The sequence below is a fragment of the Haliaeetus albicilla genome, chromosome 5, assembly GCF_947461875.1.
Source record: "Haliaeetus albicilla chromosome 5, bHalAlb1.1, whole genome shotgun sequence".
In the NCBI taxonomy this organism is placed as follows: Eukaryota; Metazoa; Chordata; class Aves; order Accipitriformes; family Accipitridae; genus Haliaeetus; species Haliaeetus albicilla.
In genome coordinates, this window is record NC_091487.1 from 39603085 (window position 1) to 39628372 (window position 25288).

Here is a 25288-nt window from a genome sequence, read left to right on the forward strand (position 1 = left end):
CTGGCTCAACTCAAATCCTGTTGTTACTGATCTGTCATTGCTAGGGCTGCTGCTTCTCACATAGTGGAAGTATTTAATCAGAAAATCAGTTCCTGACTTAAAATATTTTATCTCATCCCATTCTTAGATTTGCTTTATTCTTACTGTTGCAGCCTGTGTCCGTAAGTTCAGCCTTTTAAAGAAGTGAATATGAATGCTTGCAGTTCTGCAGTGCAGTATTACATACGCTTGTGAAGGCCTTAGTACAGCAAAGCAGTCATCACACGCTCTCACTGTTTGACACAGCCTTTCTACTTGGCTTTTGCAGGTGAATAAGGAGTGTGTGCGTGGCCTGTGGGCAGGACAACAGCAGGAGCTTGTGTTCCTGCGTAATCGTAATCCAGAAAGAGGAAGCATCCAAAATGCAAAACAAGCTCTGAGGAACATGATCAACTCCTCTTGTGACCAGCCAATTGGATACCCAATCTACGTCTCACCTTTGACTACTTCCTATTCAGATAGTCATGAACAGCTTAAGGAGATTCTCGGGGGAGCTATCAGCTTAGGAAACATCAGAAACTTCATAGTGTCTACGTGGCACAGGTGAGCTGAGGAAATGAGTTCTCATTAGTGTGTGTTCATACTCTCATATTCCATTAACTAGTCTCGTACATGCCCAACACAGCATAATTTTTAATATTCAGTCACATAAAAATAAATAAGCCTTGACTTTCATTTCAGGCACATCTGTAGCATATGGCAACTGCTTTGGTACAGGATTAATCTTCAAGGCATATAAGTAACTATGTAAATGAGTCCTCAGAAAAAACAGGACAAAGTCTAGGTGCAAGAACTGCAACTCCAGTTCTAATGTCAGGTCTAAGAATGAGACAATGCAATTTCTGTATTATTTTTTCAGTACTGTAACTTTTGCAGTCTATAATACCATCTTTACAGAATCAGGACTATTTGGTGGGGTTCCTGTCTTGCAAATATTTAGCATGCAAGTGCCAATATTAATGTTGTTAGGGTATGCTCATGCATAGCAACACAAGCTTTAGTTGTTGTTCAGAACTTCATGAGTGCTTATAAATACCCTGTATGTCAGACCCAGAACAAGTAACTGGAGTGATAATATAATCCTCCGTCCACATGACCCTTTGGTAACCCAGTACAAACTCTTGCTGTGCTGTGTTTTATAGCCTTGAGAACTTTTACTGCACTTCTGGCCCCTTATGACTGTGGCTCCAAGAGCAACAGTGGCAGCTGTGTGTGGCATTCAGAAATGTGTGTCCCAGTTCTTATCAGTTCCAGGAACTGGTGCTGTAGTTGAAAGTCCTGTAGCTGTTCTGATGGTCATACTTACACTTAGACATCTACAGCACATCAAAACAGAACATGCTGTTTCACTCCAGAATATGTCACACTTACTACAGTCTGTGGTGTTATTCTTCTGTCACCATCTGCTTGTCTGACACATGGATAGAATAACAGGTGAAAGTATGGCACAGAAAAGTATTTGGATCCAAGATGTGTATGATTTGGGATTCTGGATCCCAGGGGCAAATAAAATTGGAAAGGAATGCTCAGTGTATTTGAGTGTGACAAAGAAAAATAATAAAATGTAGAAATTGAAGGGAGGAGGAATGTGCTGTGTTTTTTGTGTCTGTTTGCATTAATAAACTTCAGACGATGTGGTTTGTGGTAGCCTGTATGGTTATATACACTGGAAAATGTTCAATAACCTATTGTCTGAATGCTCAAAATTCACATGAGGATTTGTGATTCAAATAACTGCGATATGTGCTTCAAACAACTGTGTACATTACTGAAGGTAACAAGAAATCCAATACATTAAAAAATAACACCCAACAACAAAAGTAAACAAACAAAAAACCCGGCAAAGATTCTTTTCCTGCTCATCTGAATAGACAAAGATTTTGTGGTATCAGAATACATGACTGGTGTGTGAAGGAGCATAAACTGTACTAAACTGTTACAAAATAACCAGGATGTTCTACCAGCATTTTATATTTAGAATTTTATCACTTTATTGTACTGTAGAGGTGGCTTGATTTTTCAAAAGCTATTTTATATGAGCATTTGGCTTATCATAAATAACTGTTACCTGAATAGCTGTCATGAAGAAAATTGCAATCTCTTAGAAAGCAGTATTTATATTTGCAAAGCATGTTCTGAGAAAATAAAGTCAAGTTTTATCAGATTTTTAGGGAATGCTGTGGATTGTGCTGAGTAAAGCCTTTCACTTGTCATTATAAGGCATTTCTTAAAATCCTCATGATTAGAAGGCCTGACTTAAAGTGTCAATTGCATTATGTTTTCAGACTAAGGAAAGGCTGTGGAGCTGGCTGCAATAGTGGTGGAAATATTGAAGATTCGGATGCTGGAGGTGGAGCTTCGTGCACAAGTAACAATGCAACTATCAATGAGTCGCAGAGCAGCATGTCGCAAGGAGGAGGGAGTGCAACTACAGGGCAGGGACCTGGAGCAGTACAGCACCCTCCTGTTGCAGCTCATCCCACAACTCTTCCTGCAGCTCATCCACCAACTCATCCCTCCACTCTGGGTAAAATTAAAATAAAACAAAGCAACAATTTTATACAAGTACAATCCTATAGACAGAACTGGCCTTCCAGTTCTTTGGATCAGGTCTAAGTTAAAAAGCAAACAAAAGTGACTTGATTTTGTGGTGTTAACACCTGCTGGATTCATCTCAAGCTACAGTACCATTTTATGTAATGCAAAGTTCCCAAACAGAAATTTGAGCAATAGGAGTATAGTTGTGCTGGCAAAATAGATTAAATAACTTTTGATAACACGTCTCTACGGATTGGATCTTTTCACTTCTGTTGTATAGTCTGCAAATGCTAAACTTGTCATTTTTTGTGAATGTCTTTGTTTCTTATTTATACAGCAGAATGGATTCTCTATTTCCATAGTATTTTAGCTGAATCCTATCCAGGAGTCCATAGTGATCTGTAGTTAGGGAGGTGATAAATAGTAAAGCTGAGAAGCTTTCCAAACACTGCCTTTACTCACAAAGAATATAAAAGTCTGTGTAGTTGAATGAACTTTTTTTTCATGATGTAATTAGATCTATCAGCTGTGGAGAGGTATTTACAAGTACTTAGTATAGGAAAAGCAATGACAAATGCTTATAAACTGCAATTCCTGTTTTTCACTTTAAGGGTATTAAGTTTTTCTGAACTTGTTTAAAAACAGCTTTTGCTCTAACAAACTTTCTGACTAATCTTTGAACATCCAGTCAAGCATATTAAGAAAGAATATTTAGTTTTTTGAAACATGGACATCTCTACCTGCCTTAATGCCTTAAGTATGGGAAACTTAAATCTTAATATTAAGAAACAAATTGTTAATGTGGGAAGAGCAAGGCTGAAGCATTTTCAAGCTTACTTGTCTTGCAGGGATTGTGAATTGAACAGAATATAAAACTCTGAGATAAGATGAATGGGATGTATTCAAATGCTCTGCTATATGAAATGCAACAGAGGTCTTCTGCAATACAGCTGTTTCAGATGTTGTTAGACCCATCAGTTTTGTATCTAAATGCTAAAACATATGTGTGTTGGCTATCTAATGTGGGTGGGAGGCTTTATCAAACTCTCCTGATTCTGTATCTTTTACTTTTAGGCACCAGTCACAGCTCTCACTCTGTGCAGTCAAGCCTTGTCAGACATTCCCCTGCCCGTGCCTCGGTAGCTAGCCATTCATCTTATTGCTACGGCAGTCGTCATTCATCTCTTCGCACATCCACAGCAGGCTTTGTGCCTTGTCGGCGCTCTTCCACCAGTCAGATATCCCTTCGTAACCTCCCATCATCCATCCAGTCCCGCCTATCTATGGTGAACCAAATGGAACCTACTGGCCAGACTGGGGTCAGCGCACAGCATGGACTGCCTTCTTCTAGCAGCTCCAGCCAAAGCATCCCAGCCTGTAAACAGCATGCCCTTGTGGGCTTTCTAGGGACAGAAGGAGGGAGTAATGCAACTGAAACTCAGTCAGGTGGTAATGCAAGCCCTGCAAATCAAATGCAAGCCAAAAAGGATGACGTTATTTACAGAATCCAGGTGAATAGTCCAGAAGAACAAGTTAACCTATGCTTCCACATGCTTTTGTTAGTGTTACCTTGTATGTTGTTGAAATCACTACTTTTGAATACACACAGTCTGGAATGTCTCAGTGTACAACTATTGTGCAGTTACCTTTGGAGAACTAATGTGAAGAAAAGGTTTTCTGGACAGCCAGCCTTCCTACATGCTTAGACATCCCAGTTTACATTACTTACATGTTTTGCTGTAGTGCAGTTTTGAGAACGTCAGCTGAACTCAGTTCTTCTTCATACTTAGTTTGCCTTTATTCATTACAACATGTAAAGCTAAACAGCTCCATTTGCAGGGCAGAAAGCAACTAGCTTTTTTCTTTTAAATCAAGTAGATTTTCCACAAAAGTAAGTGTAAAAATACTCATTTTCACTTTCATATATATTTATTCATTTTCATATGTATTCTTTGGATATTGCCACAAGTCTGGGTTTACTGAGCAGCAAGCAGTACACCATTGACTAAGTTAATCATGGCAGCCTTACTGATTTTGTGAAAATGCAGAAATTTGTATTCTTGCTCTTCTAGCTTTTATTAGCCCCACATATATGTTTTTGGTAGTATATTAGTGGGAAACATCAAGAAGTGTGTTTAATAGGATAGATCATAACAAACATGATTTTGTTGCTGAAATCACCTCATTTTAGAGTAATACTTTGTAAACTGCATCATAGTGGGCAAAGTTAAACTAATTTGCAGGTCTGTACTTAGTAGCTTTAGTTTGCAGGCAAGGGCCCTTTTATGAAACTGCTTAATTCCTCTATGAGGAGGATACAGGCAAAGTTGACATGTGCCCTTGGATAGTGGACATAATGCAGTTCTCTCTGTCCCAAAGCAGTTTGCAGGAGTTTTCTCCTGCTGCCCCTGTGGAAAGGCCAGTTTACTTCAAAACATGCAGTGGGTCTCAACTAACCATGCTAGCAGATAAATAGTTCTTCAACCTAACAGTAAATTCTCCAAGACCATGTTTGACCTTGTTTCTTAAAATATTCTGTAAGAAGTGATGAGCCAGTTTTAGCAGCTCATCATCACTTAACTCTTCCCTGCTACTGGACCATGTGCTGCCAACGCTTGTGTTGTGCCAGCTCCTCAGACCCTGCCATGAGCTAGTGTAACTGAAAGAAGGGGTGGGAAAGGGAACCAGAGCTGCTGCTTCAGACAGCAGTGAACTGGTACCTCGTCAGCTGTGTCTGGAACCACAGACTAATTTCCAAGTTCTGTGCTGTTCAGGCTTTTTCCTAGCCTGGAGTTTGAGTTTCCAACATTGAAATTGGTCAGAAATTGATTTCTGTTTGTTAAACTCAGTTCTCTGGAAGTATGCAAAAGATTACAGTTTATCTGTTTCTTTTAAATTTTGGCTGAACTAACAGTCAAAACTCAATTCCTACTTATAGTTAATGGATCCCAGTCAAGTACTGGAAGGGATCAACGTGTCAAAAAGGAAAGAGCTGCAGTGGCCAGATGAGGTGATACGGCTAAAAGCTGGAAGAAACAGCTGGAAAGACTGGAGTCCTCAGGAAGGCATGGAAGGCCATGTAAGTTTTGCTTAGAAGTTGACAAGCTATCTTTAAAAAAGGGAGTGTCTTGATTCTATGGCAGTCTGCCTAGATGTTAAGGCCAAAGATACCCATAGTAGTAGTAAGTTGGATCAGCAGCTGTCTTCCAAGTTGCTGTTCCTACAAAAGCAGGTCTAGAATCTTAATTTGAAGTAGAGGGATATTTCCGCAACTGTATCCAAAAGATGCAGGATGATGACTCCGATGTTGTCAACCACCTCTCCTTCCTTGCCTTGTTCCAGCTCTTGTCATGAGCTCTCAAGCATTGCACTCATTCATCCAACCTTCATTTTCCTTTCCTTAAACTGTCAATTCTTGAGCAAGCATAGAAGGTCAATTTGCCAATGAGTCCTTAATTGAATGGTTAACAGCATTTGTTCTTAAATTATTCTGATGAAAATAGAGCCAAGTAAGATTGTCTTTAGATGTCTCTATTATATAATAGGTATGTGATAGGTGTTTCCTTTAAGAAGGAAATCTGCTGTAACTAAAACTTGCAAAAGCCTATGACTTGAAACTCCGTCTCCCTTTTCCTTAGGTGTGTTATATCTGCATTTTATAAAAATTCACTGTGTTAGTTAGAAAACTTATCTCCCAATTTAGGCTCTCTTTAGGAGGAAAAGAAAACAGCTCTATCTTTGAGGCTTTTTGTTTTTTACTGAGGCATACATTTTTTTAGACTCGTATGTCTATAAATATGTTCCAGTGAGTATTCTTTCAGTGATAAATACTAAAAGGGAAGAGTCACTGACATTGCATCTGCACTGGTTTATCAATACAACTGTTTCTTCATTTGGAATATGTCAGTTCTGACAGTTTATAAGAATTTGCTTTGATCGACTGCTTACCTCAATTGTATTCAGGGGCTGGATTTTGCTGTCTGACAGTTCACATCCACATCACTGTGGATATATGTGCAAACTTGAGGTAAGAAATGGCAATATGCTGATAACACAGTGTATGCCAAATCTTCCTTGATGTTACATGTGTATGAAGGAAGGGCCCTGGAAATAAATTCCTTCCATGAATAATTGTATCACAGTTGACGGTCCACTCTTAAGATAGTAGGGTTACTCATAGGCAATACCTGGGAGTAGAATGTTGTAACATTCATAGTTACGTTGGGTTTGGACGTTATACTTTTGGAATTTGTTGCTAGCTGTTGCAGATCAAGAAAGTTGTAAAGATGGTGAATGTAAAGGGTTGTATTGAAACATGACCTGTTGCCTGGTATCATTAGGCAGTTTTTTTCAGGAGTTCATGAGTGTGTTTTGCAAATTGCAGCATGCTGACATGTACAGTGATTTATATTACAGAAGGATTAAAACAAGAGGATTTGAAGGTCAGAGTAAGCTACTGTTCTGAATGCTTCTCATCTATTTTTGGTGCAGCATACTGGCAGGCTTTTTTAGAAGAGCATCTTTTAACCTAAGAAGAAAGGAGGGAAGCACCAGATTATCCTATGTGTGATTATGAGGAGAGGATTTAACTTGATGACATAGTTTCCACTGCATGCTTCAGCTTGGTTAAACATACTAGTATCAGTACATAACATATGTGGTTAAACATACTAGTATCAGTAAAGCCATTAGCTCTCAGGACAGTCTTCCCTTTCTGATCCTGCAGCTGCAGTCCTTTCTGCAAACAGGCAGAAATGATTCTTACCTGCTGAGATGCTGCTCATCAAGCAGTTTACCAGCCAAAGCCTTATGTCAGTGTTCTCAGTATGAAGTTCAGCACTAAGTTGTTTAAAACTTTCCTACTACATAAAGCATTTTTTCCTAACTTTTGCTTTTTATTTTGCTGAGTATACAGTACAGTATATATAATACATGAAGACATTATAGGCTTTCTTCAAGGAAATGAAATTTAGCACTCTTCTTTGTATAGTAGCTACTTTTTCCAGGACTTTTGAGATTAAGGGATACTCTGCATTATCTTTTTATGATACCTGACACTGGCACGTGAAAGAACCCTTTTCCCCCTGCAAGAGATTATTACCTCTTGACTATTTAGTGACATCATTTTGCATGTTATCTGTCACTTATGGGTATCAAATAAATACCAATCATGATAGAAGAGATGGTAAAACTGAGCCCTTGGCTGTCTCAAAGGCACCAGTTTTAAGTTGGACTACAAGGATGTAGTACTTGGACTTTATTGGGAAATCTTTTATATGTCTGGGGATAGATTATTTCTGGCCTTATTCCATACAGCATCATAAAAAGTTTATTTGGACAGACTCTGAAGTCAGACTTGAATAGACAGCTTAAATACTGTGCTGTTGCATCAAATGAAGGGGAACTAAAGATGCCATGCTTCCCTGGCTGAAATGCTGTCCCTTTGGATACAGTGTAGAACTCATGCAGTGGACAAAGCTGAATCTCCTTCACCCGCTGTTAGAGAAACTGGCAGCTGGGTATAGTGAGGATTAAGGGGAATCTCTTGGATTTGATCTTGGAAGACGTAGGTTACCTGTTTTCTGTCCTTTTTTTTTCCCCTACCTGTATCTTTAGAACTCTTGAAAACTGTACTATCCTGGATTTTGTGAAAATTAATTTTATTTGCTTTTTACCTTACCTTGTCTTGAATTTAGGGTTCTTTTCCCACAACTGGCAAATTTGAGATAACTCTATTTCTGTGGAGTTGACAATACTTAAAACTGTGTTACTGGAACATCCTTGTGGTTCCTTTGGGACACCCAGAAATTAAGGGTGTGTTTTTATGGAGGCAGCTGAGCAGGGACATACAAGATCATACAAGGGCCTGTATGGCCTTCTGATGGTCAATATCAGTCAGGATCCTTGGAAGCAGCAGATCAAAGTACCTGAATTCTATAGATCCAAGGGAGTATGGGACAGTAGTTTATGGCACTGTTTCTGAAACCCTTCCTCTTTTGTAATATTTTTTCATTTTAAATTATCTTTGAATAATTTAATTTAGAAGATCAACCTTGAATTCACAGTGAGTAGGGAACAAAACGAGGGCAAAGGATTTGACTTAGAGGAGACAGTAATTTACACCTACCTCCTGATAAAACTACAGTTCTGTGCTATTATGTGCTGCACAACACTGAGGTATTTTAAGACTATTACAGCTAGAGCATCAAAATATCCCAAATCCATATGTGTACACTTTTTTCAGTTGTTACTGACTTTGCATGAACTATTCGGTTCTGATTTGGGTCAAGTTGTTTGTTCCTGCTGAAATGGAAATCAAAGGCTGGCTGTTCTCAGGTAAGCTGCAGATCTCCAGCAAGACTTCAAATTAGTAGCTTATCTGTGAGTACGCTGTCACTGAAAAACAACCAACTAAGTCAGTATAGCGCTTTATATTATTGCTTCTTTTGCCCTGTAAGGGTCTTGAATTATCAGCCACAACTTTGATATGGCAGCTTTCCCTACAGAACTTATGTTTTATTATACTACTTTTTTTTCCCCCCAGGTGATTCACCGCTGGGTGCCTTGCAGCAGAGATCCAAGTAGTCGGTCCCATATAGATAAAACCATCCTGCTGGTTCAAATTGAAGATAAATATGTTGCTGTTGTTGAAACTGGAGTCCTTGAACTTGGGGCTGAAGTGTAAATCTCTTTGAGACTGAAACTTGCCCTTCTCCAACGGTTCTGAAGAGAGAAGAAGGGTCCAGAAGAAGCAGCTCCCAGGACATGAAACTTCGGTCCAGTTGTAGGAAAGGACTTGAAACACATTTGTCTAAGTCCCTTTCCCCAAATAAACAAGTGTAAGAAATTTCTTAAAGTTGTTAGCTGCTGAAGAAACATTTGCATGAAGGATAGATTTGTTGAGACATATCTTTTTTGTTTATAAATTTTGTTTATGCATTGCGTAATGCTTTAAATCAACAAACTTTTCAGTTCTAAGATCAGAGCACCTCATATTTTTCTAATTGTTTTGCCAAAAATTGCCATGTCTTGTCACAGAGTGAGTGGAATTCATCCACCTTATTTTAAAGAAATTGACTACAAACCTTCAGTTTGGTGAAACAGTGTAAGGGTTTCAGGTGTGGCAAGAAGAGACTGAACAGATGTATAGATTCTTATTCCTTATGAGCTAAACATTAATGAGAACTGCACTAATTTTTTTACAGCAATGCACTAAAAACAACCCTGAGATTGCTGAGAACATTTATTTATATATATAAATATAAGTATATAAAATACCATTATTTAAATTGCCTTTGGGATTAATCCCCTCCCTCTCCATATACATGTTGATGGTAAGGGCTGTGCCATGGGTTTGGTTCTATGTTCTGTATTTCGTACAAGTGCATTTGCTGCATCCTCTTCACAATAAATGGTAAAATAACAAATATATAAAAAGCACCTGAGTATCCCTGTACTACATCAGACTATTGTGGTGGCAGTGGTACCTCAAATCTGTACAACACATCTAGCTTTAAAGTGGACCCCAATATACTACTTTTCATCTGTCCTCCCTTCGCTAGCCATGGCTACTTTGCTTCTTTACACCCAGAGCTGGCTATGTTGTTTCATTGGCTCTTCTCTGGCAGAGACTGAGTTTTGTAGGGGGAGGTGCAGGTCCATGATTACTTCATGGATGCTTGAAGGTTTTTTTGATTCCATCCAATTTAAAAAGAAAAACCAGCAACAACAAAACCCCCAAAAAACAAAACAGAAAAACCCAACAAAAACTTGACTTCAGCTTTTAAAGAGCTTTTATAGAAGGCACAGCCCTAAACTTGTATCACTTTTGCCACCTTGCCTTTTCTTTCCCTTTAGTCTTCATTCTTTTCTATGACTTGAATTTTATTTTCTGTGATTATATATTCTATGTAAGTGTAATTTGAGTATTTATAACTGTGAAGTTGAATTATTCATGTGTTGCATATCCTAGGTTTTATTGTATTTTTTTAAAAGTGTGTATTCAGGGAAACAAGTAACTCAGAACTATCATGGGAGTGTGAGAGGGAAACTGGTTTGTTCTTTACTTGCAGTTCCTATGACTCACTTCTCTTAATCCGTAAGAAAAAAATGTACCTGTTGTGATTGTTTCCTGTTTCTGACCTGTAATTATGTAGGACTCTGTGGGGAAACTGCACACAGTCATAGCTTTTGGGAGCAGCCATCTTCTTCCCAGTCACCTCTGCTTCTTTATATGTAAGGTAACCAGAAGAGACTTCTGATATACCAGAGAGGTTATTGTAATTATTTCTCTGACATCAGAGAAACTTTGTCCATTATGTACCTAATGTAAGAGAAATTATATGGGGTGAGAAGAAACGAAGGAAGAAACAGCTACCTAAGAAATATTGGTATTCTGACTCAAGTCACTGTATGCCATCTAGCCATGAAAGGGTAAGTCTGTGTGCCTGGTAGCTAGTCAGTTCTTGATACCATTCCCAGTAAGTTATACTGGGACCTTGCTTACATCACACACTATGCAAACTTGTACTTGAAGTACTGTGCATCTTAGTTGCATATTACTATTTGGTTTATGCATATGCAGTCCCATTTAGTCTTGGTATAAATGCACAGTTCTCGATCTGCCACCATTGAAATAATTTTGCTGTTCCATGTAGCTTATCATATGTGCATATTATAGTGTAGTTGAATTCATCTCCTGCATATCTGAAAATGTAGTACAGTAGATGAACCTTCTTCAGCAGTCTGGTAATACTGCTGTCAGGAACACAGAAAATTTGGTAACTTTTGAGTTGAAGGTGTTCTAGTTAAGTTTTATTCTGTGTCCTTCCCTTCAGATAATTACACGGTTTCCCATATCACTAAGAATATTGCTTCATTTTAGAAAGAGGAATTTGTTTTAAAATAGGCCCCCATTAGTTATTAGTTGCATGAGTTTTTTTTCTTCTACTGAAGCCTTGAGATAAACAAATGACTGAAAAACAAAAGATGTAGGGTTTTGGTTTTTTTAAAAAAAACTTGACTGAAGCAACTTTCAGGATGTTAATGCTGGCTCTGAACAATCTCTTCTACTCTCTTCAGGGCAAGATAATGACAATGTCCATTGCTGGTAGTAGACATGATAGGAATTAATGGCTTGTTAACATGAAAATTCTAGAGAATTTGTAACTGCCTAGAATTAGATCAGCAAACAGCAGATGGGGAAGAAGAAAGGCTTTTTTTAAGGGGCAAAGAGAATTGATGAATCTTTCAATTTTTTTAATCTTCAGGCTTTTGGTGTGTTGCCTTCAGGAGATGGATTTTAATGTGACCAGTTAACAGGTTAATACCTTCTTTCAGGTATTCAGCAAACACGTGTTGTAAAGCCATTCACATAGCGCTCAGATCTATTCCAGATCTGCTCAACAGAAGCCACCTGCTTGAAATTTCACTCTTCCATAAGGCTTTGGAAAAGTAACTTTTTTCAAAGTCTTCCTGTATTCAGAACTCTTAAGATTCACATATGATTTTATGTTGGTTTGTGCAAAGTTTGTCTTTGTTTTGTCATATGCACAATAGAAACTGTGTTTGTTTTCTTCTAAATCCCCACAGGATAGATCTGTCTGTGGAAACTTCTGTTCCAGATGGAGATAATTTCATCTTTTGTTTTCTTTTCTTTGGCCTTTGTCTTGATGCATAGTATCTTTCTCCTGTTGTGAGTGTGGAAAAGATGGGGTATTTTCCAGTTAGTCCTGTCAGTTGAGATTCAGCTCAGCATAGAGCAGATTTTTTTAATCCTTCTTAAGGTTTCATGAAAACCCATTATAGATGAGTGCTTTAACTCTGTCCCCTTGCATTATGTGATATTCTCTTGCCATAAGAACATTCCAGTGAAGTCCAGTTGTTTTAGCTTCCAGGTAGATCCCAATGGATTTTGTTTCTCTCAGATTTCTTCAAAGGTGGTATCTATGTGTACATATGTAAGGACTTGCTGCTCCCTAAAACAGATATTCAACTACAGAAAAATGCTTGAAAACCCCACTAACTAGATTATGTTCATTGGTAAAAATGGCTGCTACTTAATTTTTTAAAACATCTTCCCATTTCACAGCCTTGTGAAATCTTTTAAAGTGTTCTGATTAAAACAGACAAACAAAACCCTGAAATGTATGTGATGCCACTGATGACACCTAGACTTCTGTGCCACTTGCACTGTATGATACTTGTGACGAGTTCTGGGGATCTCTCTCATGATTCAGCATTTGTGAAATGATTTCAAAGCTGGGGGGAGAGATGATGATGATTATTTTTTGAGGTAATTCCATGTAGGTTTGCCTGGGCCATATGGCGTATTTCTGAGTGGTGTTCTTGATTTTCTGGTCGGTTGTGTAGTTCATCACCAGGCATTCCTTACCCCCATGTTCACAACCCCTTTGGGAACTGAAGAACTCTTATAAGAAGCCTAGATGACTGGTGAGGTGAAAGATGAAGACTCATGGCACAGTTCCATGCCCTTGGCTGTTTGGCAAGTGGCCATAAAGCTTGGTCTGAACTAGGGTGTGAGGGTGAGAGGGGAGAAGAGATGCCTTACAATTAGATTCAACTTCAGATCATTTCTCTGATAATGCACACAACACCATATGACCTAGGAGCATAGATACAAAGACACTGCTTTAAAGATCTTTCTCAATTACAGAACTCGCCGTTCACAAAATGGAGCAGGATAGATTGCATTTCTTACCATTAACAATATTATTCAAATATTATTCAACTTATATTGAATTCGGGGTTATACCACCACAGGTTTTATGTACTTAATTTTATTAAGGAATTTTATACCTATTATATAGGCATCTATTCTTTTCTTGTCTGGCTTGCTATTTGATAATCTAATGCAGTACATTCAGTGGCGCTGGACTCTTTCAGAAATTATACCGGTAATTACTGGTGCCTTAGTAAAAAAGTGGGTACATAACACCTTGGTGGGAAGTAAAGCATGTGGCTTGTTTCACCCCAGCATGATATGCATATTTCCAAAAAGGTGATTAAGATGGCTGCTCCAAAAGATTTCAGGAGTATACATACATCACTCCATCACAGACATCTGAGTATGAGCAATTTTTATGACTTCTGGTATGTACAGTTTGAATAGATAATCCCAATACACCTAGTCCACAAATCTGAAAGATGGTGATCAAATAGCTGGGTATGTTAACTTGTTACACAGACACCCCCAAAAGCTTGACAATAAGCTGCTGGCTAGGAAATGGGAGGGAGAGGGGAGTAGAGCATAAACAGGAGGATGGCTTTTGGGGTTTTAATGGACAATGAAAATATTATATTGCCTCTACCAGCAAACGGATACCTTGCCAGGGACAGGGATATATGTACCTGCGTGTCTGTGAGTGTGTATGTGTCTGCGTGTGTTACTGGAAACAGCCTGTAAATATTGTAGCTGTTTAAAATGGAAAAGGCAGAGAGTTTTTTGCAACATGTTGCAGCAAAAGGACAGTATTGACAGTGGAGAAACACTGAGAAATAAAAAATCCTTTTTTCACTTGTTGTCATTTATTGCACTATTGCATTCTCTTAAGATGTCATTCTCTCAAATTCCCTGTAACGACCATTTTAAGCTTACTCAAATCACCTTTTAATGAAGGATTCTCTTAATTTTTTTCTCTTACATAGCTGTAGTAGTAAGAAGGAAAACCTCAGCTTTTCCTATGTTATGCCAGCATCATACCTTTTTTCATGCTTTTACATAAATGAGTGCTGTGTGCTCCCTCTTCCACAGTTAAAATGTTTTTCTTGTCATTGTTGAAACATTTTGCGTATTCATCATAGATTTCCCTTCTCTCTGAATCTTTTTCAAAGCCCAGAACACTATTGTACTGTCTCTATGCTCAGTAATTTTCCATTCTTCATACTTCCCAGGGCAATATTTTACCTAGTGTGGTTTAATCAGTGATCTCTAACTTTCTGTGGTCCTTGAGCTGATAGCCAAGTGCAGCACTGTGTAAAGTCCTGATGAATGCTACACTTTCATGAAGCACTTGTTGATACAGCGATACTAATTTAAAAATACTCAGCTGCTGTCTGTATACTATCTCAAATTTCTTCAAGCTAGTACAGAGAGTTACACCATCATCTCATCCCTCTGAGTTAAAGTGAATTCAAATGTAAAAATGACAGTGATTTATTCATTGGGCAGCTCTGGGTGTTTCAAACTAAAGATTGGATGTTCCCCTTTCTTAAAAATTCAAAACATTATCTGTCTCCTAGAACTTGCTTCTGTGTTCCTGTGCTAGATGAGGTAACCTGACCAACAGCTGCTTCAGGCCTTAATTTGTGAATGGAAGAGGAGAGTACAAATCTAACACATGTTCATAGGGAAAAACAAGTCCTTTTCAATAAATGCTACTGAGTCTCACTGAAAAGATCAGAAGGTCTGTAACTGCTGTGCTTACAACAAACAGCTGAGATTCCAGCTGTATTTTTTTAACAGTGACAATATCAAAAAGGGGCACAACCACCCCTTCCCGTGTGATTTAGAGGTGGCAAAGGAGAGGATGGATTTACGCTGTAGTCCACTGTTTCTTGCTGTTGGTGTTAGCCTAAGGACTGCAACTGGTAAAAACTGGGGGACTGGAGCCTCAGTTAGGGCTTGGACTCTATTTACTGGTTTAATTTTGCCTGAGAGGAATCCAGTTCATGTGCTCCATGTGTGAGTCTGTGTCTGGGAACTGGGAACAGGATGTTTGCTTTAAAAATGTGCACTTAGTCTGTGTGAGTGTAATGCCAATCCTGTGGCTTCCTTGTAATGCCAAAGATGATCCTGTATCATGTTTTTAATCAGCTTTCCTCTGAAAAATAATTCTTGTGTAGAAAGGTGATACTTGGGTTTCAGCAGAACTTTGTGACGCTTACTTTTGAGCATCTCTTAAGAGAGTTTTCATTTTTGGTTGGATCAGCTTAAATGGATTTTGCACTGACTCATTGAAGTGATTTGGGTTTTTTCCCCCTAGATACTGGTGCACCCTGTCCTAGTGCAGCGTACCCCATATAGCGCTGATGATGCAGGGTACCAGAGTGCTTTTGGTGGAAACTTGAAGTTACTCAAGAACTGAGCTCGCACAGTTAAACTGCTTGTGCAAGAGGTCTGTTTTAACTTTTTTTTCTGGCGGTTCAGCCTTCTGGGCTTTGCTATGTAAACAGAAGGAGCACCAAGTTATGCTGTGACTGTAAACAAGGGAAAAATTTGGGTGGATGGAGGGATGGAGGTTTTGGCTGAGCATTTTGGTTCCTTTTTCAGCTCCCCTTTCTGCCTTTATACTTTTGTAACTGAGAAGTCAGGTGCTTTTGGGCCGCCTTCCGTCTACCGAAAAGCATGAAGAGATGAGCTGTGTCAAACAACTCTGAAAAGGGTCCAGTTGCAGAGCAGCAGCTTTTAGGTTTATTACACCGAGTCAATAAGTATGCCCCACGCGGTAGGATTGTGAAGCTCGAAGAGGCTATTTAGGAGGAAGAAAAAAAAAAACCCCCAACCCCTAAGTTCCATCTTGAGTCCTAGAGTGTTCAAGAGAGGAAGGGGCTCCCAGGCGCTGGGGGGTGGCGGGGCCCCCGCCTCCCTTCCCCTCTCGCCGGTGGCTTTTCCGAGGCGGCCGCAGCCCCGGCTGGGCCCAGGCCCCCCCGCTCCTGCCGCTGCTTCCCCCCGCCCCGGTCCGGTCCGCCCCGCGGCGGCTCGGCCCGGCTGCCGGTGAGAGGCCGGGGGTCACCCGCCGCCGGCAGGGGGCGGCAGGAGCCCGCCCGGGGACCGGGCCGGAGCCCGCCGGGGCGGAGCGGGGCTGGTGGGCCGAGGGAGCGGGGCTCCCCGCTGAGGGAGCGGGGCTCCCCGGCGGTCAGCGGGGGCTGGGGCTCCGCTAGCCCCGGTGCCGGCCTGGCCCCCGTGTGCTTTCCACCGGGGGCGCAGGGTGGTCTTGACGGGGGGAGGCGGACAAGCAGGGGGGGCTCGGGGCCGCCTTTCGGAGGAGGAACCCCCGGCCCCAGCCCTTCCGAAACACAATGCCCGTGATTGCAGAGAGCTCGTTTTTGAAGCCCCACCTGGCTTTCTGCTTGCTCATCTGTTCTAGCGAGCCTTTGGGGTTTGTTTTTTTTTTTTTTTTCTTTTTGGGCGATGCCGTCTTCATCTCCACTCCCTGCCGGAGCACCCAGATGTTTTTGCTAAGCTAAGCTAAGCAGCAGGTTAGTGCTGAGCCGCCCCGTTAATCCTGCGTGGAGGGGACGCTGCAGTCCTTCCCTGCAGGGCTGGGGGGGTCCGGCCGGAGCCCCCGTGTCAGAAAGCCCCTGCTAGTTCGTGCCCTTGTGCTGGAGCTGCCGCCTTTCCCGTATGTTGTCAGGGAACTGATCCTGATTTAAAAATATAAGCCTTTCCTCCCTACCTCCGGGTGGGAAGGCAGCCCCAACCCTAGCAGCCCTGCAATGGGAACAAGCCAAGGAGCAGGGCAGGAACGAGCAGGGGGCCGAGGCCGAGAGCTTCATTTAGGGATCATGCAGTCCGAAATAAGGTGCCTGGGACCTTGCTGGGCCGCCACGTAGTCATATCGATGAGCCTCCCGCACCCATCAATGAAAACTGCTGAGAAAGTCTTCACCTGCGGCGGGAGCAGAGCAGCCCATATTCCCCATGGCAGCGCAGGCAGCCTTGCCCGCCGGTTAGGGCACGGTGCATCGCTGCCCTCCGTCCCGCACCCTGCATCCCTGAGATGCTCGTGTACCGAGGTGGCTGGGGCTGGCTCCAGCCCTGCGCTGATCAGGCATGCCGAGAGCGATAGCAGCACGTGCCCGACCGCTGCCGCAGCCCTGGCGTGAGCTCGGGGCGGTTTTCTAGGAGCCCTTCGACCCCATCGGCTCTGCTGCTGGCTGGCTTTGCTCGGGTCTGTGTCCTTCCTTCCGTGGACCTGGGTAGGAATGAATGAGTTTGATTGTTTGATTTGGGGGTTTTTAGCATTGTTTTATAATGTTTTTTCAGATATCAAAAAGAAAGGAAGACACCCACCCAGTCAATAGTTTTCATTGACTGTTAGTGGTGCCATGGCTAGGGAAGTAAGAAGAGAGGAACCAACAGCAAGATATATTGGGCAAAGGATATGTGAGGAAAGAGAAAGACCCCCTTCATCTTTCTGGAAGCTGGAAGAGATCAAGTGGGCGGCTCCAGTGTAGTTTCTCAGCCTCTTTCCAGTAATTCCTTTGTATTTAAGTGAACTAGAGGCAAATTCCTCAAAAGTGCAAATGAATTTTGAATACAATTCTGATTTAGCAAACATCAGTCTTGGAAACTACTAAAAAGGTCATAATAGGCCATTTTCTTCACTGCAACGTTACGTATGTATTGTGGTGTGTTATCATTTTCATGCAAAATTGCAGGTTAAACTTTGGTTTAAGACCACAGTGTCCCTGCTCCTCTGCGATGCTGGGAATGAAATGGCTGCTGTTTCCATATGCAGTTCTTGGAAATGCATGGCGAACTCCTGCAACCCAGACGCCTATGCGTACTGCGGTTGCTTGAAATGTAGGCTGATGAGGATCCGAGTGGCCCCTGCTGCTTGTCCAGACCCCGCATCCCTTCTACTGGTGTGGCAGGTCTCACAGGATGGCTCGGAGAGGCATACCGTGAACCTGCACACAGTTCAACAACTCTTTTTCACTCCTGCTGTGGAAAAAAACTGCCTGGGACTTGTGCCCTGGTGAATCTCTCCTGCAAGCCTACCTGCTCCATGTGGTGCAGGCAGGAGATTGTCACCAGTAAGTCAATGCTGTCTTTGTAGAAAACAATTTCGTCCTTTGCTAGTGAAGTGTGTTTTACATGTCCCGGCAGTAGCTGCTGGGGACAGAGAGGCTGTAGCGATGTTCTCCAGCAAGAGGAACCATTCCAGTCCTCCTCCCTTTTTCACTGTGGGAACACCTGAGGTTTGGAGGACACCGGCTCCCCCTCCCCTGCAGTGTAACTGCTGAGGTACATTAACTTTTTCTCTCTTGCACACTTCATACTTACCAGCACTTTGAGCAATCAGCCCTTAGTGTTCCCTGACACCCGCTGAGAGAGGAAGCCAATGCTGCTTGCAACGTCTCTCCTTGCTGGTGCAGTCACAAGCCCTGTCATTCAGATGTGTGGAAAACCAAATTGGTAGCAGCTCATCCCTCTGTGGGTTACAAGACGGCAGCTCTTCCTGGAAGAAGCAGCGCTCTGATATATTAGGAGCAATTACAAACTACAGCTTCCCCTCTTCTTGTCATTCTTGTTGTTTGCTATTAATGGAGCATTTTGTTCCATCAACGTGTATTGTATACATCTACGGCGAGACTGGGGCTGTTTCCTCCCCTGGAGCTGCAAAGAAGTTAGCCCAGTAGGGCTGGTGGTAACCGATTGCCCGGCCATGGCAGAGCTCAGCAGCTCGTGTATCTTGCCTTCTCAGGGTCTTTTCTGTGAATAGCAAGGTAACCTGTTTGCTGCACCCTGGTTTTAATGCTCTGCGCTCACCTTTGCCTAAGGCTTGGAAACCTCTGGGCTGTAGCTTCCAGCAGCGGTCTTGTCTTTTTTCACCGAATCTGTGAGAATGATCCCTGAGAATGGCTCCTGGCTGTGGCCTGGATGATCTGCTTTATGGGTGCCTTACCTGACTTTAAAAAAAAAAAAAAAAAAAAAAAAAATTGTATTTGAAAAATGCCTTGTAATTCAAGGTGGGTTGGTTTGTTGCTGTCGGGGAAGTACCCGGGTAAGGGTGTCTTGGCTGGCCAGGGCTGTTCCCTGCCATCCAGGGTGTGCTCCGGGAGCTGCAGCCGCGCTCCCCCCAGCTCCGCCAACGCATCTCACTGGCACCGATCGCTTCCAGGGCAAACGGCACCAGCCCATCGCTGCCGTAGGGCTGCCTAGGCAGAGGGGGGGTGACCCAAACCCACAGTAAGGGCAGCAGCACCGACGTGTTCACCAGCAGCGCCTGCACTGAGCCTTCCCCCATCCCACCCTGCGGCTGCACGTGCTGCGTCCACCTTCCCCGCTGACCCCTCCGCTTGCGCTGCCCACCGGCAGACCCCAGCGCTGTGCCTGCCAGCCCATTTGCCTGCTGCCAGCTCAAGAGGAGCCACGGCTGAGGTCTGAGAGCTGCTTTGCCTTCTCTGCCTCTTTATTTTTTTTTTCTTGTTTTGGTTTTGTTTCAGTTTGGCGTGACACAGAGCGCATTAGGACCAAGGAAGCCAGCACCTGTGAGGAGAGACAGCCCTAACATCATATGGAAGTGCTATTGCTTGGGATCTCTGAGTCAAGTGGGCACCCTGCGCATGGGGAGCTCTTTCATCCCCTCTGCGAATCTTCCGGCCCAGGTAAGGATTAGCTGCCGCCTGGGAGTTTGTGCCTGGACAAAAAGCGTGCTGGATGGGTACCTGCATGGGGTAGCATCATGGGATCATTTGGGTTGGAAGGGACCTTAAAGATTATCTAGTTCCAACCCCCCTGCCATGGGCAGGGACACCTTCCACTAGACCAGGTTGCTCAAAGCCCCATCCAACCTGGCCTTGAACACTGCCAGGGATGGGGCATCCACAGCTTCTCTGGGCAACCTGTTCCAGTGTCTCGCCACCCTTGTCATAAAAAATGTCTTCCTTATGTCCAATCTAAAGCCGCCCTCTTTCAGTTTAAAACCATTACCCCTTTTCCTGTCACTACAGGCCCCGGTAAAATGTCCCTGTCTTTCTTACAAGCCCCCTTCCCATGCTGGAAGGCGAGGTACCTGTTGGGTGTGAGAAGTTGGGAGCGCCAGACAGCAGAAACAGCGTTACCTGCTGCCAAGCTGATAAACAACTAAGGTTGATGTTAACCAACCAAGTGGGACCGACCCCATCTCTGCCTGGCCCTCGCTGCCACTCCGGCTTGGCTGTTGCAGCAGAGGTTGGAGCCCTTCGGAGCCCTGCACGTGTGCCAAGGAATTGCTGTGAGCAACCAGCCGCCCCCCTCCCTCGCCTGTGCTGCAACCCCCCCCTCGTGGATAATAATGAATGGAAGTGACCCGTGTAATGAGTAATTGGCTTGGAGCACGGCGCTGGCTGCAATTACAAGTTCATCTGTACGTGATGTTACGCTGCACGGCTCCCTAACTGTTTTCAACACAATTGGTTTTCATTATGGAAAATGCGTTCCCTGAAGGAGACGGCAGCGGTGCGGACGGTGCCGCACAGCGGCACGGCAGAGCCAGGCTTCGTCTCGGGCACGAAAAGCACCACGTGAACGCGAATAAATGTCAAGTCTGGGGGAAGCGGTGCTTTTTCTGCTCCCGTGCCAAGCTCAAAAACGCGTGCTCACCCTTCCCCGTGGCCAAGGAGCTGTCAGCAGCGGGGGGATGGAGGGAGGGGAGCACCCCCTCACCTCTCTCACCCCTGGCCACCGCAGCTCCTCTGGGGAGGGGGTGGACGGGCCCCCTCTGAGCTCCCCGCCACCCCTCACTGTCCCAGTCCCCCCCTGCGAGAAGGGGGCGAATGCCCATCACTGTCCCCAGGAGGCCTTGGCACCGGTACGGCTGGAAAACTGTACGGGGGCCATCCTCCGGCTGCCAGCTCAGGGTTTAGAGGCGTGCCATGACTTACTGCTAAGTTATGCTCTGTTTTATTAAATATTTAGCAGCGACTGTTCTAGAGATTAGTGGTGAATGATAGGAAAAAAACCCCCAAACCGCACAGATGACTTTTACAGTCGGGTTTGGTGTACCAGTACTCCTACGCCCGCATTTCTCTCCCAACAGGAGCCAAATTGCACAGCTTTATGTAACTGGCTATATAAAGAGTGCCTTGAAGGAAGGTGAAAATGCCGCCCACCACCCCCCCCCGCCCTCGCCCCCAGCACCCCCTGCCCTCCCCCAGGTGTGTGGGCTGCTCACAGCCCGGCCGCCCACCCACGATGGAGTGCTGTTCCTTAAAGATGCCCAAATGCCACTCAAAGATGCCCAAGTGCCAGCTACGTGCCCGATGTGCATCGGTCACTGTCTGCGTCCTGGGAAGCTGCTCCTAGCTCTGGTGTGTCGCTGCCCGAGGTCTTTTCGTGGTCAGGGGCGGGGGGACAGAGGAAGAGGAGAGGGAGTTTACAGGCACCATGCAAAGCGTAAATTGGGCAGTATGTTCAGGCTGAGACCCTTCGGTCACCCGGCTGCAGAAGGCATTTGGGCAGGGTGAGCAATGATTCAGCCTCGTGGCTTGTATCTGGGCCTTTCAGGGTAGTGCAGGGGCAGTCCCTGGTTTGCTAGAGAGATCCCAGGACACATTATTCTATGTGTATGTACATATATATACACACACATATACGTACCGTGTGTCTGTGTGTATATATATATGTATACACACACACACTAGTTTCTGAAATTAAGGCTGCGTCACAGAGCCGTGTCCTGGAATGTCTGCAGCAAAGCAGGCATCGCACAAAGGTTTAGGCAGAAAGCGCGTGGGTCGCATGAGCTGGAAGCTCGGAGAAAATTGTAGCAGCAGCTCAGCGTTCCTGCCTAAGCCCAGCTCAGGGATTTGCTCACATCTGTGGCTGCAACTGCATTTTCATTTTCATCCTGCAAATGATTTATAAACAATGCCTGGGGACAAGCGTGGCTTTACCGGCTCACTCTCTCATTCATAAACATGCAGATGCTCACCTTTCCTAACTCTTCTCTAAATGTTTTCCTTACCGGTTTTAAATGACACCTAGGAGGATGCAAAGGGTGGCAGTGAAGGGAACTATGCCTCTGTTGTGCACATAATTACAAAACAGTCATGTAAAATACATAATTGCTTAAGCAAGAACTGCTTAAAATATGAATTCTGACTCAGCTGGCAGCTGCTGTAGCAGGGGCCAAGAATGCCGTGGGAGAAGGTGTCTGTGCAGAGGTTAAAACTGAGCAGCAAGGCACAGGGGCCTGGATTGCAGTCAAAACTCTGCTGCTATGGTGACTTTCAGATCATTTTAATTCTTTCCACCTCCCTTTTCATACCTTCTCATAGGTGAAAACAGTTTTATCCACCTCGTGGGAAAGAAGTGTTGTGAGAAGCAATTTCTATATGTGTATGTCATGCTATAAAGGTTTTCGTAATACTGATGTAGATGTGAGCTTCAGATTTTCTCATTTTTGGAGGGAGGCAGGGTTTCTGAATCAGCCTACTCGACACAGAGCTAGAAGCCAGCTGAGAAAGCAGCCCAGCTCCGTGAGCGCTGCCATGCTCAGTGGTGTTGGAAATCTGGACTCACAGCCATGAATTCTGCAGTCATAGCCCCTTCCCCTGCAACAGCTGGAGCCAGAGCTCTTAGGGGGGCTTCTCTGCAGCCAATGCACTTCACAGAAGTCAGGAGAAAAGCCTTTGGGGTGATACAAACACACCATGCACCAGCATAAGTCCAGCTGCCCGTGACAGGGCTGGAGGCTAGAAGAGGGTTTTCTGTGAGAAATACCTGCCCAGGGGAAGGGGATCTGCTTAGGCCGGTTTCACCAGGGGAACAGTGTGTCTCAGGAACTCTTTGCTCTGGACCTCCTTCCCTGTATCGCTGCTTCACATTTTTCCCTTCATCTTCCTTGATGTAAGCTAGATTTAGTGCACGGATCTGGTCTTTTATGTTTGTACAGCTCCTTAGACAATATGGCCTTTGAGCACTTACTGTAACATGAATATCTTAGCTGTTCGCATTTCCTGGGCACACTTATAATATTGTTTAGATCCTTTTTCTTCAAATGTGAAAGTATCGGTAATGCAGGCTGTGCTGGTAGTGCAGACTGAAGCCAGTTTACTTCAATATGTACAAGATTTCTTCCTATGCAGTACGGGAACCTTCCTGAAGTCGAACACGAAATAAGTCATTACTCCCTTATAAAGCCGCCGCACACAGTCCCCTCTGCTGGCATTACCTCAGTGCCATCTCCTTGTTACGCACTTGCAGAGAAATGGCTCTATGTGTATGTCTGTGTCTTTCTTCCTCTCCCCCCACTGCCCCTGGCTTTCTACAGTAATTGCCATTCTCCTCCGTTCCCACAAGTACAGGAAGATCTACAGGAAATTATATTGCTAATTAAGCTATGGAAGAGAGTACAAAAGCCCTAAACTATAAATACTCCATCTGCGTTAAAAACCAGTGACATGTATTGTCGTTGCTGGTTAGAAGCCAGCGCAGCCAAGGAGGTAGGTAGAAACTTTGGGGAGCGGGCAGCGCAGGCAGCGTGCTCTCAGAGGGTCTCTGACCACTGCCCCCAGACTCAAGTCACAGCATTGCCGCAGCAAGAAATCAGGATTGCAAGCAAAACCACGATTCCTCAGTTATCTGGCTTTTCCAAATACAAACTGCATCAAATTACAGGTGATGTCCGTAAGATTTTTATACAGTGTCACACTTACAGTAGCTGCGGGAGCCTTTCAGGGCAGGTCCTCAGGGTGCGGTGTGGGACACCTTGCTGGGTCCCATTCGTGTCACCGGACCAGTTGCCGGCTGACCGTTCCCCCGAACACCCACCTTCTGCCTGGCACTGTCATGCCACAATGTGCCTGTGCGAATCTGTACTTCACGTCGTCGTCCGAGTTCCCGCCTGTAATATTCTGAATTGTGTGCAGAGATCTTAAAACCACATGCTGTTATTTTGTACTGAGGCAAGTGGCTGAAGAGGGAGGATGGGCGCTGGGAATGATGCCTGCAGCGGAGCAGACCTGGCGAGGTTTGCCTCCTGCTGCTGCACCTACAGACTCCACCTTGGCTACCAGTTTTTCTTTCCAATGAGAACAAGCAGAACTTTTTCCTTTTTGATGGAATTTAAGATTTTCACATTCTTCACAGGCAAGAGATTTAAGAAACATACCAAATATTCAGAGAGACGTAATAAACCTTGAGACTCAGCAATGCTGCGTATGCAGAAAAAAATATCATTTCTAGGTCATGGAAATAGGTTAATTCAGCACTTACAGGAGCTGAAATCTGGTCCGCAAAAGTACTTAGACAGAAAATGTCACTACAGGTGCTTCAGTTCAAAGTTCTGATCCTCAAGACCTCTGCTGAGATGCTGAGATGACAAATACAAAGAAGTTCTGGCCCATTAACCAGAGCTACAAGAAATGCCAGCAGCGCTCCTTCCCCCTGAAATGGTCCAAGCAGCACGAGATCAATTAGCTAAAAGACCTGACTGTTTCTTATGACAGGGGGCTGTGGCGATGCACTCTCAAATAAGCTTGTGCACAACTGGGCATAACTTTGGTTTGGTACATCATTCTGTTGGACACAGTTTCTTTACCATTACAAAAATAGGAAATCTTACGCTACAAGCTACATGTAAAAGGACACATTTCCGATGGAAGCACTCAGAATTAAGGCATTTACAGAAATAAAGTTGTGCTTCCTTCCCTAACCTTGTAATACAGTGCCTCTTTGTTACAATGCTGCTTCGTTACTTGATTATATGTTTCTCTGGTGTATGTTTCTTGTCTAACGTGCTGGATGTTGTGCAGTGAATGAATCAGAGTATTGGACGGCCCATCCTGCCTAGTGAACGAGGCAGGTGTCCTGCAGGAAAATAATGCTATAACCAGCTTCTACTGTTATTTGTGTATGCCAAGAAGCCAGATCAAAGTGTTTCAAGCAGATTTCATCTCGCCTCTGTTTAGCACCGAAGGAGAACTTGCATCTTGCAGCTGATGTGATCTAACAGCTGCAACAGAGCTGGCTCTGCTCCCTT

General features: G+C 43.8%; 1 protein-coding gene and 1 long non-coding RNA gene across 12 annotated transcripts in view; both read left to right on the forward strand.

The window, feature by feature from the left end:
* PCNX1 (pecanex 1) overlaps positions 1-14113 on the forward strand; it is a 93155-nt gene extending 79042 nt beyond the window's left edge. For 9 of the 10 annotated variants that reach the window (XM_069784259.1, XM_069784261.1, XM_069784260.1 and 6 more), the window contains 5 exons: positions 308-582; positions 2325-2566; positions 3652-4088; positions 5516-5656; positions 9122-14113. In XM_069784259.1, the coding sequence (XP_069640360.1) occupies positions 308-582; positions 2325-2566; positions 3652-4088; positions 5516-5656; positions 9122-9262 (1236 nt within the window). In that variant the 3' untranslated portion in view covers positions 9263-14113. The remainder of the gene's footprint in view (positions 1-307; positions 583-2324; positions 2567-3651; positions 4089-5515; positions 5657-9121) is intronic. The other variant, XM_069784268.1, reaches the window with a different exon arrangement.
* A 2467-nt stretch (positions 14114-16580) lies between these two features.
* LOC138685509 (uncharacterized) lies at positions 16581-24943 on the forward strand. 2 transcript variants are annotated; one of them, XR_011324800.1, is made up of 3 exons: positions 16581-19049; positions 19770-19931; positions 20277-24943. It is a non-coding gene; the product is annotated as an uncharacterized lncRNA (long non-coding RNA). The 2 variants fall into 2 exon arrangements; XR_011324799.1 differs by having other exon boundaries at positions 20310-24943.
* The last annotated feature ends 345 nt before the right edge of the window (positions 24944-25288 follow it).